Raw genomic sequence first — 14,258 nt, forward strand, 5'->3', positions numbered from 1 at the left:
AATAGTAAAAAGCAATGACTTTGCGGATGTAGATTTCTGTCAAGAATATCCAATGTTCGTCTTTAAGTTGAATGTTGACGTGTGTTGTTTATGAAGGTTAGACATCCAGGTAAGCAATATTCAAATACAATTCAATCTCTACAACTAGATAAAAACGGATATTTACTTCCGGACGTTTCGAGTGACATCCATCACTCTTCTTCAGCATAAAAGGAATGAACTAGTAAAAATACTAGTAATTCAATACAAGTACATCAGTACAAGAAGAATGTTGACGTGATTTTGTGTAATAACGGATATAACGTTATATAAATTAATATATATACTCCCGGCGTTAAGTTGGCGCTGTTGTCAGATTGCATTCTTGTTTTGGTTTTCAAAACGAGGCTGTTTGTGTTATGTTCAGCTATGTATATTTAGAGTGTACGCATGTCAATGTCAAAGCAAGTAGTATCTTGTTTCAATATATAAAAGTCATAACATGATTAGAAAACGTTCTTCACGTTACCATCAGAAATGCACAAATTCAGGCATTATACTGTATGATAAATGATCCAAGCAACATTAGCTAATAATGTCCTTCAGCCCTCTTTTTGTCTCCTCATTATATACTGATGACATGTTTTTTTTCTCGACCTTCGACATTTTAGTAAAGACAAAAGCGGCGTCACTGCATGGCAACCGTTCATATGTAAACATGTCAAACTGTCGTTTCCTGTGCACACAGGCTACCGAGCGAACATTTCCTTGTAAGGTTTTAAGTTATGAATGATAAAAAAACATGGCATACGATATCTAGACCTCATGAGAATCTACCAGCCTCATCTGAATGTTACAGTGAGGATAATTTTTAAGACTATAACAACATCTCAATATTGTACTGCTTTCTTTTAGCGTTTGTGTTTGCGTTCTTGAATTCTTATATAGCCTAGAAGCTTAAGGGTTTTCAATAGGCTCGACGTTGAGCAAATATATCAAAGAATGTGAAGAACGATTGCGAGGACAGTGATGATCGGGTCAGATGATACTGAGAAAAGCTTCTATTATGGCATAGTCACTGTCACATTCGTCATGTGTCGTCACCGGGAAGGTTTTTATCTCGCAAGATTTCCAAGCAGGCTGTGACAGAATCCACCACCGACACAGATCTGCGACGGCCTTCCGATAGCAACACAGTCTTCTCTAGTTGGTCCTAGTTCTGTACGACGCATGACTACACCAAGATTGCCCTCAGTTTGCGCTCGTGACGACGATCATATCACGAATGTGACCGGAGTCCGGACCATTAGAATTTAGATACTGATCAAGGGCATACTAGTAGAATTACCCTTACACATCTGTTTAGAGGCCGTGCAAAAATGTGGAGGTCGCCCGACCTTTCCTCACAAACTCAGCGGTGTCCCTGTGTATATTTTGGGCCGCCGACAAAACGGTACCGTATACCACTGGTACTGCTGACAGGTTCGCACACAGTCAAGTGCCATCCGCATATTCAGACGATCGAAGCAGATTGGGTGTTAACCCCACAATAATTTTCATCTTATGGTGTCTACATGTTCTCCAAGGGTGTCGTCGTTTCACCTTCACCTGTCCGTTAATGACTGAGGGGCGGTTGGCAAATTACGCACTTATATGAGCTGTTCATACAAAAATACCGAGGAACTAGAGAGCAATGTAAACACACTTTCAACTGGGCTACCTTCCATGAGTGAAACCAACTACGCCTTCCTAGGAAAGCAAAGCATGCAATCATGGTAAATATTTGAAGAGCTTACAAAGGAGCCAAAACAGGCGACCAAAACAAGCAAATCAGATAGCTATAGTAACAAGCAGAAGCCCCCGTCTGTCTTACTGTCTGTCACTCTCTCCCTCTTTGCATCTGTGTCTCTTCCTCTTCCGTGGCCAACTCAGTCAGTCTATCACTCACTCACTCACTCACTCACTCACTCACTCACTCACTCACTCACTCACTCACTCACTCACTCACTCACTCACTCACCCACTCACGGCAAGTCACACATTTCTTTCAACATTTCTTCATTCATTTCCTTCTTTTTTTTTCCCTGGGAAAAGTACACTTTTCCTCCCAACCTCGGGCGCATGAAATACGTATGCCTTTTTTTCAACCGTATGACTATGCTCTGCCGTGTCTAGATATGTATTGATAATTTGTATATTATACTGCTTTATAACAAGGGTCATAAAGGTGAGAATTATCAGCCTATAGTTAGCAAATACTGACCATGACGCAAATATGCGTGCAATGTCTAGTTTGATGCACCGACACAGATGGTTTGTTACTATAGACGAATATTGAAAGAGCATATCGCAAGAAACTTACTATTGGTAAAATTGCATTACCATGCATGGGAAGCTGGTAAGTCCTATACTAGTTCCGGACAGGGCTGTGCGTATGGCATAGGTAAATATATGTCAGTATAACCAAGGAGCTTTTGGTATAACAGAATGGTACATCAAACCTTTTTATAGAAGAAAATGATTTGAAATTAACTTTGTACTGCAGTCAGTGTTCTGTTTGGACTCTCCTCAGTCCTTAACTTTGTAGTACTGTATTTCAGTATTAGTACTATTACTAATGGTCTTACGAGGCCTACTACTACTACTACTACTATTTGCAAGCCGTACAATATACCAGTGCTCTATCGATGAAATGTTGACCCTCTGTTAACCCGTTTTAACTATGCACCCCTGGGGGTGTGATGGTTGATCTGAGTGTCATTTGTACTACATGTTGAACTACAGTTAACCTTTTCAGCACAGCAGGTGTCCCCTGGTCACGTGACTGCCTGTGCCCCTGCCCACAGAACGGGGTTGCAAGACCTTCATCCGGTCACACAAACTGAAGTCGGGAAGTCTGGACGGACAAGATAAAGATTCCCACCTTTACCGTACCTCCGTGTTCATATAGAACTGACTCAGTGTTTTTGCGGTTTATAATCACGTTAGGAAGTCCTGTACGGATGGAGGTACATCCGCTAGAAGTGCTAGTACGGGATAAAGACGATTTGTACTCAAAGGACATCGTCGTAAAAGATGTTGGAAAACACAGCCGATATCTTAATTGCTTTAACTATTGACCTTTCTGTGATATGCTACTAGGTTACTGATTTTCATTGTATGCTGTTCTCTGGATTGGGCAATGCAAACATTACATAATTGTGAACATAATATTGTTCTAACATAGCAAATTTCCAAGTAACCTTACAGCTTACTGAATATTTGACCGCTCATTTCGCAAAAAGTCGTAGACATGCGTTGCACTATCTTCAATGAGATATCAATCTGTTTATGTTTAAAGAAGTCATGTATGACATAATTTTTCTCCGGGTATATCGATATCCATAGAGTGCCTACAGATATTGCCTTTTAGACATTGTCGGCTCTCTAAAACTTTTCAGTGGTCTGAATGAACTATTGACCTCGAGAAATGGTGTGCTTATGGCTAATGATTTCCGTTTTCCCTAAACAATATATTACATCTTCCGCCTGCTTCGCTGATGGGCAAATAAAGATGATGACACCATGTTGAACGTTTATCAATGTCAGAACTCTCAACTTTTGCCAACGGACTGGTAGCATGCAGATAGTTGCCAGTTTGCCCTAGCGGTGCTCTACAGCAACGCACCACTTGTCAGGATCAGAGCAAGGACGTTCGTTATAAACGTCCTTAATCAGAGGAAGAAAAAAAGCTACAGACTTTGTATATAATTCGTCAGGAAACGTGCGAAGGGAAAACAATAAAGCCAGCCTAAAGGAGCTTGATGCTTAATCTTACATATTTAGGTCATACTTGCCCCTTTGGTGTCATTTGAAGACTTATTCATTACGATCCTAATCACAGAATGTTGTGCTTAAGGCTAATGATCTCCGTTTCCCCTAAATCTTACTACATCTTCCGTGTGCTTCGCTTATGGGCAAATTACGATGATGATATACCGCGATAAGCAGCAACGTGCAGTCCTCTCAGTACTTGAATGGGAGACCACCCCAAGGAAGACTGGATGCCGTAGCCCGACCGAGAATTCAAGAGTTCGTCTTTCCGAAGGGACGTAAAGCGGGGGTCCCGTGTTTGAGGAGGTGCCTCGAGCACGCAAATCAGCCTCATTACTAAAAAAATTGGGTACTCACTGACTGCAAATAAGACACCAGATATATTGTTATAAACGTTAATTAATGTCAGTAATCTCTAAATATTTGCCAGCGGATGCTCGGACAGAAGCATTCCCTAGCGGTGCTCTACAGCAATGCACCTCTTGCCAGGATAAGAGGAAGAAGAAAAAAGCTACAGACTTTGTGAGTATGATTTGTCAATAGACGTGCGAAGGGAAAACAATACAGCCAGCTTTCAGGCTCGATCCTACATATTTAGGTCATGCTTGCCCCCTTGGGCGTCATTTGAAGGCTTCTTCATCACCATCCTAATCATAGAAATGTCGCCGTATTAGAGTTATCTATTCCAACCGTATTTATGTAGGACATAAACAGCCCCATAATATGTGATATTCTCATAAAAAATTGATATACGTCATTATTATCTTATGAATTCTTCATTTCTGTAATCATCGACTACCATTCGTCAATTCTGATGAGCTATGCTATCGGTCAGAAAACAAATTTAAACCTGATTTACAAGTGTTCGTTCTCTTTGCTCATAATATGTTAGAATCGTACATATAGCTAGTAGTTAGGGTTTTCCCCAGCAGATTTTCTTGTTTTGTTTTATTCAACCACAAAGGTTTGCATATCAAGTGCATGATAGACGCCTGATGTTGAGCTACCTGTATCTATTACTACTATGGCATAACTATCTAAGTTACAAAGTATAACTAGGTCATAGAGCCTGTAATCATCGTGCCCAGTGTCACATCCTGTCGGATGCCTCGTTCACTAAAGAGAGTCTCTAATATATTCATACAGTAATGAAGATAGATGGAAGGGTCATCAGAGGTCACGTGTTGACCCCATTCCGTTTCACGTGCCCTTTCATCAGGACAATCAGTAGCCCAACCAGTACCAACCGGTTGTGTGTATGTTTGATATGCCCAAAAAGCGGAACAGTGCATTTTATTCGTTATATGCAAAATAAACGCGACAAGAAAGGCATTGATTATACAATCTCGTCACATTTCTTACTCATCATTTGTGTTCTTGGTATTGTTAGATATTTGTAAGTAAGAGTAATAATAATCAACACTATAGTTATAATTAACCGGGAAGATATTAATTTCTATCTTTTAGGGCTTAAAAGTGGAATGTCGGGCATTAAGACCTTCGTAAAAATGTAACGATGTAACGCTAGTTTACCTTTATCCGTGAGGTAACCTATATCCGTTGCTTTGAAGAACAGGCCCTAAGTATATGAGCTTCTAATACATCATTCGTCAAATCGATATCCCAAAATATCCTGCTTATATTATGAAAGCAGCGGATATAGGTTACCCCACGGATAAAGGTGAACTCGCGTTACATAAATGTTACGGCTAAGCTGGACCATTTTCTACTGTAACTTCAAATATAACAATACGACAATCACAATAGTGTGATATTTTTGTCTTTTTCTACCGTTTTCTTGCGCAAATAAGTACGGCCATTTTATGTTTAATTCTGTCAAGTTCAGCTCTCTTCTTGTTCTTCTTCAATCCCAGATACATGTAACGCTAGTTCACATTTATCCACAGGGTGTCCTATATCGGTCGTATTTAACAATATGCTATTTATTGATATTTATTGACGGACGACGATTTCAAATTGCAATTTTTCTTAAATACTGCAGTTTGAAACCCCCGTCCGTCGACGTGACATCCCTGAATACCCCACTTTTAAATACTACGGATAAAGGTCACTCCGCGGATAAAGGTGAACTAACGTTATGTAACTGTAACGTTACGTCTCATAAATTTCTCTCATACAATGTCGCCCCCCTCCCCACCCTCAGTCCGAGTGTTGGTCGTCTGTTGGCACAACGTTCATCAGAAGCTGCAGCCTTGTGGTGATAAAATCTGTGCAAGAACGACAAAAATCACAATCAGATCTCCACTATACACTTCTTGTCTTGAAAGATCATTTTACACCAATACACTGATTTCGACACGTCAGTGCCCGCAAAAAATATATAACATTAAGTTATTAATTAGTGAACAATAATCATAATTCTAGCCTTGTTTATGTGTAACCTGAAAAAGTACATTTTAGTACACAAAACACCATGTGTACCACCCAGACCCCGACAACAATCAGAAATCCCGTAGCAATAAGAAAACTTTAGGAAGCTTATGAAGCAAGGTAGATTATTTTGCTGTAGCACAAATCGTGACACTTGCCTATGAAACTGCGGAACGCTTTGGGCTTGTTGACCCAATACACGAAGAGGAAATACACCGGCACGCCACTCAGCAGTATGGCCAGTCCAATAGCGCCCTCTATCGGCGCAGAGATGGCAGACATCACCACAACGAAGATACATAACAAGGTACAGATCACTGGGATGACGGGTGTGATCTATGAAAGAATGATAAATACGCTAATAATAGTATTCTTGCATTCTTAGTCAGCTTCGAAATGAAATCATAATAGAATCTACCCCTCATATAATATTGTAGAAAAAGCTCGGGATATCATTTGGTAAAAACCACAGACTAACAATGTTTTTTTTTTCTGCGCGAGTAGCGTGCAACCTAATAGAGAGCGCACATCTATTAGGTTATATTTCACTTCTTCTGTACGCTTTAGTATTCTATCAATTGAGCATTTGCCGGGTACCTTGATTGGTCTGGGTAAGTCCGGCTGCTTGTATCTCAGCCACAGAAGACCCACACAAGCCACCCCGATACATAACCAGTACACGAACCCCATGTAGTTTAGCAGGGTGTACACATCCGATGTGCTCAGCATTACCAACATCAGGGCCGTCTGAAAATAAAGTGTTAGTATTACTTGTAGTCCCCTGCAAAATGTTCTGATGACGACAGCACAAAAATGAAATACACGTGTTCATTCATATTCCTAGGGTCACGATAGCAAAACCTATTCTAACCCCCAGCCACCCCCCCCATGTGTGCTGTCATTTTTGTATATACTGACACCCCTTTGTCGTTATCTTGTCTCTAGACGGTAGACGAGACTGCAGTATTGTCATGGATTACTAGTCAGCGTTTCAGTACCGATGAGTTACTAAATACACTGAAGACAATCCAATATCTTGGGATTCTGCCAGACAGCAACATACAGTGTTCACTCCTACAAATTATATCACCTAACGATCTACACGAAAAAGTAAATTTATTTGCTGATGCAGAAACAAAAATATACTGTTTTTTCTGAGTTTCAAATTTAGGGTTCAGCATATATATAGGTCGTTTCTGGGCCAAAATAGAAGCTACAGACCTCCACAACAATAGCAGGTACGGGCATGAGTCTGTGGACGTGAACCATCGACATGATCTCAGGAAGGTGTCCGGTCCGCGCACCGACGAAAAACAATCTAGTGAGATTGCATTGAAAAGAGAAAGTACATTTTAGTTTTGTTCAATACTGCATGAATGTAAAATAACATAGTCGATAATCAAGTAACGTTTCATTTCTTATGCCCTTTTAACGTGAGAGCTGGATGTGGGATACCTCATTTACAATACATCTAGAATACAACACGGTGTATTCCGTCTCACCCGAGGCACCAGCCCGACCGCGGGTCGGAACGCCCGACGGCCGAATTGCTAGCAGTGAACTCTTTCTGAAAGGTTAAGATCTATTGTTTTTTGCTGTCTGTTTTTTTTCTAAGACGTCGTCACGACAATACCTTTATTACCTTTCCAATGCTTTACGTGTGTACATACCGTGATGACGTAAGCACGCCACCGTTAAGCCCTCCAAACGTTGACAGCGCCACAGATAGAGGGATGAGCCAGTTCATCACGCCCAACAGCCGGTCACCAAAGGTCTGGCACGAAAAAAATTAGGGGATCAATGTCACGGTCACAACAGGAAACAGCATGAACTTGAAGAACATGACACCACATCCTACCCCTGCCATCATTTGTCTCTTTTTCAGAAGGCCAAACAAAACACCTGCACATGGAATCACTTAGTCGCTATCCTACAGACCTGACCTCTTCAAAGTCAATTCAGGACAATCTATTTCTGTACTGAGTTGTTGCTATTCTTGGCGTGTCCTTGATACACTTTGACTTTGACTTAATGTCATATGTGGGGGAGGGATAACGTTACATTAATTGGATCGGTGGTCGGTTGTGGATGGTCGGTTGTTAATGGTAAGTGACAGTGTGTGTGTGTGGTGTGTGCGTGTGGTGTGTGTATATATATGTGTGTGTGTGTGTGTGTGTCTGTCTGTGTGTCTGTCTGTCTGTCTGCTTCTGCAGCAATACCTTATGAACCTCTTCATAGGTTGTGCCATTAGGTTTGTGGTTCGGTGCTGTTGAAGCACTTTCTCACTCTGTTTTTTTATCTTTTGTAATGGACATGCTGTTTGGGGGACCACTTCCAAGCACAGAACTGACACACATGAACAGTATCTCTTCTACTCAAAGTAAAAATAGTAATCAGATTAGTAATTAGTAATTATGGACGTTTTGTAGCACCTCCTTCAGAGGGGTTTGTACGTACGATAGCCACGGCGTCCGAGCTGAGGAGCTCCGTAGGTGACATGGCGGTGAAGTAGGCCACGTTAGCCAGGATGTAGATTGACGTCACCAGCGGGAGGGAGATGGCGATGGCCCAGGGGAGGTTCCTGAAAAAATCAAAGATAAAACGATATGTTATATATGGGCAGGTAGCAAGGTGAGGTCATCTTGTGGCTAAGAAAGTTCTGGGTTAGATTCCCTAGCAGGCCTTCAAGAATGTGTCCTTGATCGAGAAACGCACTTTTCACCTGTTTTCTCATCAGTCGATTCAGGTAAAAATGAGTACCTAGCTTCAGTTAGCTATAGGATTCCACAGAGATCTACACCATGAGCACGTTAATGAACCCATCACAGTTGTCAAAAAGAGCAGGAATCCATCCCGGTGTGAGTGGATCAAACCTACAAGTCTACGTAGATTGTACTTAATTACTATATAAAAGCTGACCATGGTGCGTTATGCCTAAAGGCGGTTTTTCGGCTATGCGGAATAAACATACTAGTATATTTCTGTAGTTAAGTAATAGTTGCAACGTCTTAAGTCAATATAACGTTATATACAGATACAAAAGAAGTAAAACAATTCAACGACACACATGCTATATATGCAGTATAATGCTCACACTGCTCATCTATGTAGGTGTCACTATATACGTATGAAAAGCAGACCGTAACCTTTATACAGAACGTACCTGAACGGGTCTTTCAGCTCCTCAACAACCATGTTCAAATCCGTCCTGCATGTACACAACACAACACAATTTTATCTTATGTCAAGGGATGAGATAAAAGGCAATTACAGAAACGTACAAACGAAATGTATGAGAAAATATTACGTCAGTCGTAATTGGATTATCTCTTTTACAAACCTCGGCACTACATGAAAAGCGACTGAATTGAGATTTGCAAGGTTTGCAGCGTTGCAATATAACTTATTGGGTGTACTCGGTACGTGGCTCACTTATATCATTGATCACCATGCGGCCTGTTGCTATATTCGTTTACTTTCTGCTTTGTTTTCAATGCGAGAACAGGCATTTTGTGTGATATAGTGGCTTTCTTCTATCGTAATAGATCTTTTTTTCTGTTCATTACTTTCGAGAAGGAAGTTCACCTTCGACCTGTCACTCAGGTAACCTAAATATTAAGATTTTGATGGATCTGTTTGAATTTTGGTTAGTTCTTGATAAACCTTATGATTTGGGTCCCCTAGCGGTATTTCAGGTACTGCAGCACCATAGGACGACACCCCCTTCTGAACGCAGTGTGGTATAGATCATGGACAGTTGGTCAGCCTCTCGAGGACAATGACCTCAACATAGAATACCGAGGTGGCTTGGGATTTGTTGATCATCAACTTCTATAGAGCATGATATTTAAGTCAGGGCTACGGCATTAGACTCTAGATATTTCACGGAGGTATCAGATTTCGCAGCGGTATGAGATCTTCGATTCCTTCTCTCTTTCTTCACTAACGTTTCAAGGAAGCTGTTACCAACTCTACTGAAAGGTCCTGTCTATAGATCTAGAGAGTTACCCTTGAGCCAAAGGTTCCCGACCTGCCCTTGTTCCCTAGATATTTCACGGTATGAGATCTTCGATTCCTTTCCCTTTAACGTTTCACGGAAGCTGCTACCAACTCCGTTGAAAGGTCTTGCCTGAGTTACCCTTGGGCCCAAGGTTCCCGGACTGCCCTTGTTCCCGTTACTCACCAGCCGCCGTACGCCCACAGGCCGGAGAAGAAGGCCAGGGCCACGGCACTAGGGGAGGAGGTCGTCCCGCTGAAGGCACTCACAGGCTCGATGTACCGGGTGCTTCCTGGCATGCAGAAGACACATGTCATTTCATTGTAATCCAGGAATGATTCTGAAATGTCCCTGTAGCTCAACTGGTAGCAGCCTCACAGTTGAACTGCTGGTTCTAATTAGTTGGTAACTGGGAGATTCCGGCTCCAATTCTGGAAAGGGCATCTCAATTTAAGCTTTGGGAAGAACGTAAAATGGGGGTCTCTTGTTCCAAAAAAAGTACCTTAACTCAAGCACGTTAAAGAGAAGGGCTATCAACTTATCTCTTCAAAAAATATTCCCTGCTACTGGAACAGCAAGGAAACTTGCTGACCTACAACACCGTGATTTCCCTACCCTCTGGGATCTATATACACTGTACTATAGACATGTGCTTCTGTGATCATGTCCTTCTCACCTCTGGCCATCTGAATGATGCCGAAGATGATGATGACAACCAGAGCCACCACCTTCCACAGTGTGAGGAAGTCCTGCAGACGGGTGGCCCAGCGGACTCCGTAACTGTTGATCAGTGCTACTGAAACTGGTGGGAAAAATGGAAGTATGTCAAATATAATATATACAGTATATAGTTTCTGTATCATTAACCAACCATTATCTCCATTGTGGATGCATGTATTGTTTTGGGTACATCTTTGTGTTCGTCTGTGTTTGAAAAAAAATGTGTCCTGGTGGTAAGCAATAATGCCTGGGTCACTCACAGTGGATCGACGAGCCAAGTACGTGAACAATGGAGTCAGCCGAAAAAGTCCCAATCTCTTTAAAGTCTTGGATAATTAAGATTTAGACTGTATTCATAATGCGCAAGCTAGGCGAAGGTGCACTTAACCATATATACTTTATGTAAATATGTGAGTCATTTGCATAATTAAATTTGAATTGAGTTGTAAGGTCTAGATCTCCAAATTATTGCCCTATATCAGCACCTAAGCACACGACTGATTAGCTTACCCTTATCGTACGGAATTGTTTGCACTGGCAAATGTTAGTATATTTTAACACGTAATATGTATGTAAAGTGCTCCTAGTATCGGAAACACGACCCCCATCTACCAGCATACACCACGCCCATTGAGCAAACCACAATTAGAATACAAAATATGTCATTTTGAGCCCATCTCCAGATACACGAACAGCAGTACTGTGCCAACAAAGGCAAAGTTTGACTTAAGGCAAAGCTACGAATTTAGAAGCGTCCGTTGATTCCAAAAAACATACACGGTGAGTCGTGTATTTAAACAGCCGTTAAGTGCCCACGTACGAGATATTCTGCTGGTATGATTGCCAATATTCAGCAATGGAGTCTTGTCGTCTTGACATCACTTGATATCACGTTGCTAGTATTTAGTTCCTTGCTAAGTTATTTAGATCAAGGTCACTATTGACAGTGGTGACATCAAACTGCCAGATCGAAGGAAGAACAGGTGGTTCTTGTTTACATTCAAGTTACGGTGTAAAAGCCAAGGTGCAATCGTGATAAGTCGCCCGAATAAAAGTTACAAATATTATCATGTTAGCGTACGTCGTTTTGAGAACAGGAGGAAGGTATCATAGCCTCCAATACGTCGGTCATTTCTCATTTACGAGATTGAAACACACATATTACTTCAAACGGTTGCTATACTGATATCACCGAGCTTTTAGTTTACCGCTTAGAAGATCACCAAAAGACATTTGAACTAAAAGCACCAAGCCCACTCATCATGCAATAGTAAACGTAACACCAATAGTTGATGGTTAATGAGTTGTATGCACTCCATTAATTAACATTCTCTTAGAGACTGTACACGTTGTACACTTATCAATGTAGGTAAACATACAGCGTGGTCTGCTGTAAGTTGCTTACCGAGGGCGGCAGCCGCCAGTAGCCGTATGGTGAGGTCGGGTGCGGGGCATGGCGCAAAGAACGGGTACAGGACGTACGTAGCGAACGTGATGGCCGTAACTGCGTGCGACGTCGGACGGACCACTATCAGCTCCACCCACAGTCTCAGGAAGGCCGCCAGCGGTCCAAATATCTCCAGTATGTACACGTAGTCGCCTCCCGACTTGGGAATGGTGGTCCCCAACTCGGCGTAACAGAGGGCGCCGAGAGTGGACAGGACGCCGCACAGCGCCCACACCACCAGGGACAGGCCCACCGACCCCGTCTGCTGGAGCACTCCCTTCGGCGAGATGAAGATCCCAGACCCGATGATGATCCCGACTATGATCGCTACCCCGTTAAAGAGCGTAATCTTTCTCTTCAGGCGAACCCCTGAGCCCGGGTTGTTGTCCGCCGGATCCTTCCCAGGCTCTGAGACGTCTGCTGACGGCGCGGACTGTACATCAAAACTGTCAGCTTTCTTCCCCATGGTGCTAGCTGCTGTAGAGCGTATATAACAATTGGCCTGCACTAAAACCGCGCTAAGATATCGTCAGGTGGACCAATTCGATTTTATAAAGTATCCGGAGTTTTTATGGAGAGCAAATACTCGTGATGCAAGAGCGGCGTGGACTTGCGTATTGAAAACATCTGTTCACCTCAGCCCCATGAAGGTAAATAACGCCACCCAAAAGTTCCGGGCTCAACCACCTGTCAGACAGGGAGGGGAATCCATATTGCACCCTCCGCATGGAGCTCAAGAAAACATTTGAAGGATAAAACTGTTTAGGTATGGATGGAAGAAATAAAGATTTACGTAAGAGTCTTTTTATGCGGAATATATGCTCTAGGTAGACGTAAACAGTAATTTAAGACACAGAGGCCAGCCTAGGTGAACTTTGCCCACCACTTACACCTCCTGTTGCTTTTGGAGCGCAGCCATAGAAGCTGCAATCACTCATCAGGTGCGACACAATTGACATCCGCTAGTGAGGGTTAGCATTATTCGCACCCACGTCAGCGATGTAATAAAGTCATTAGGGCATGAAGTAGTTAGGATGATATTGAGCAACGCATCAAATGAAATACACCGCCATGGACGAATTATGATGAAATTCTTTTGTGTCTTGATAAAAACTATTTCGATGACTTATAACAGGATAACTAGCTGGTTATCAATGTAGCTTGCGGATCATAAGAAATCTAGATGCCATGGAATGGAGACCGTTGCCTGGTTTCATCTGCCATAGCGACAACGATTGGATCACGGTTATACCAACATCAGGACTGTTGACTTTGGATCATGATTGTGCATGCCAGCACAACCTAACCAACTTATAGACTCACTAAGACTGGCCAAAAAACAGTTACTGAAGCAACTGGATATGATTTTGGAAACGGTCAGACGTTTCAGATGGCATCCACCATCTTTCGACAGTGACACTGAAACTGGGGTCCAATTAACGTGCAATTGACAATTTCCCTACCCATTTTCTTTCTGTTGTAGGAGACTGAACCTGCACACGTAGCAAACTTCATTTCTATATTAACCACATGACTATCTGATTATCATGATTATCTCTGAAATCCAATCAGTTTTTCCTTTTTCGTTGCTGGTGTGTAGAGAGGTTTAAGCGGCCGTCAGGGGTCATGAGATTTGTGGTGTGTTGACTAAGCTCTTTAATCTGTAGCTACTTTCACACCAACCTAGCACATTTCTTGGCCTTTTAATTAAACGATACTTAGCACACTTCTTCTTAAAGACCCAGAAGTGTGCTAAGTATCGTTTAACAACGGTTCGCAACGATGTCAAGTTTCCTTTCTTTTGGTGAATGGAAAAGTAGTTCTACTTAAACTAATCAGCAAATCACGTATTGGGCTATACATGTAACTCTAATGTGATTATGCTCCATCCCTCCATCACTCCATCTTAGC

The 14,258-nt window shown here is 42.1% G+C and overlaps 1 protein-coding gene across 1 annotated transcript; it reads right to left on the reverse strand.

Moving 5' to 3' along the window:
• Positions 1-5,857: 5,857 nt before the first annotated feature.
• Positions 5,858-13,526, reverse strand: LOC118418366 (large neutral amino acids transporter small subunit 2-like). The gene is made up of 10 exons (XM_035824243.1): positions 12,306-13,526; positions 10,857-10,982; positions 10,367-10,472; positions 9,347-9,391; positions 8,641-8,764; positions 7,854-7,957; positions 7,405-7,501; positions 6,781-6,930; positions 6,342-6,519; positions 5,858-6,020 (listed from the first exon to the last, which is right to left on the reverse strand). Exons 1-10 carry the CDS (start codon positions 12,811-12,813, stop codon positions 5,953-5,955), a joined length of 1,506 nt encoding a protein of 501 aa, XP_035680136.1. The 5' UTR covers positions 12,814-13,526; the 3' UTR covers positions 5,858-5,952.
• Between the last annotated feature and the right edge of the window lie 732 nt (positions 13,527-14,258).

The sequence above is a fragment of the Branchiostoma floridae genome, chromosome 6 (assembly GCF_000003815.2).
Source record: "Branchiostoma floridae strain S238N-H82 chromosome 6, Bfl_VNyyK, whole genome shotgun sequence".
NCBI lineage: Eukaryota > Metazoa > Chordata > Leptocardii > Amphioxiformes > Branchiostomatidae > Branchiostoma > Branchiostoma floridae.

What these genes read in the sequence shown, in the direction of transcription:
- LOC118418366 (XM_035824243.1), bottom strand. Translation starts at nt 12,813, where the DNA reads ATGGGGAAGAAAGCTGACAGTTTTGATGTACAGTCCGCGCCGTCAGCA. An exon ending in TACCTGCTATTGTTGTGGAG is followed by an intron (nt 6,931 to 7,404) that starts GTCTGTAGCTTC and finishes CTTTATTTTCAG; the next exon opens with ACGGCCCTGATGTTGGTAAT. An exon ending in AGCGTTCCGCAGTTTCATAG is followed by an intron (nt 6,021 to 6,341) that starts GCAAGTGTCACG and finishes GTTCTTGCACAG; the next exon opens with ATTTTATCACCACAAGGCTG.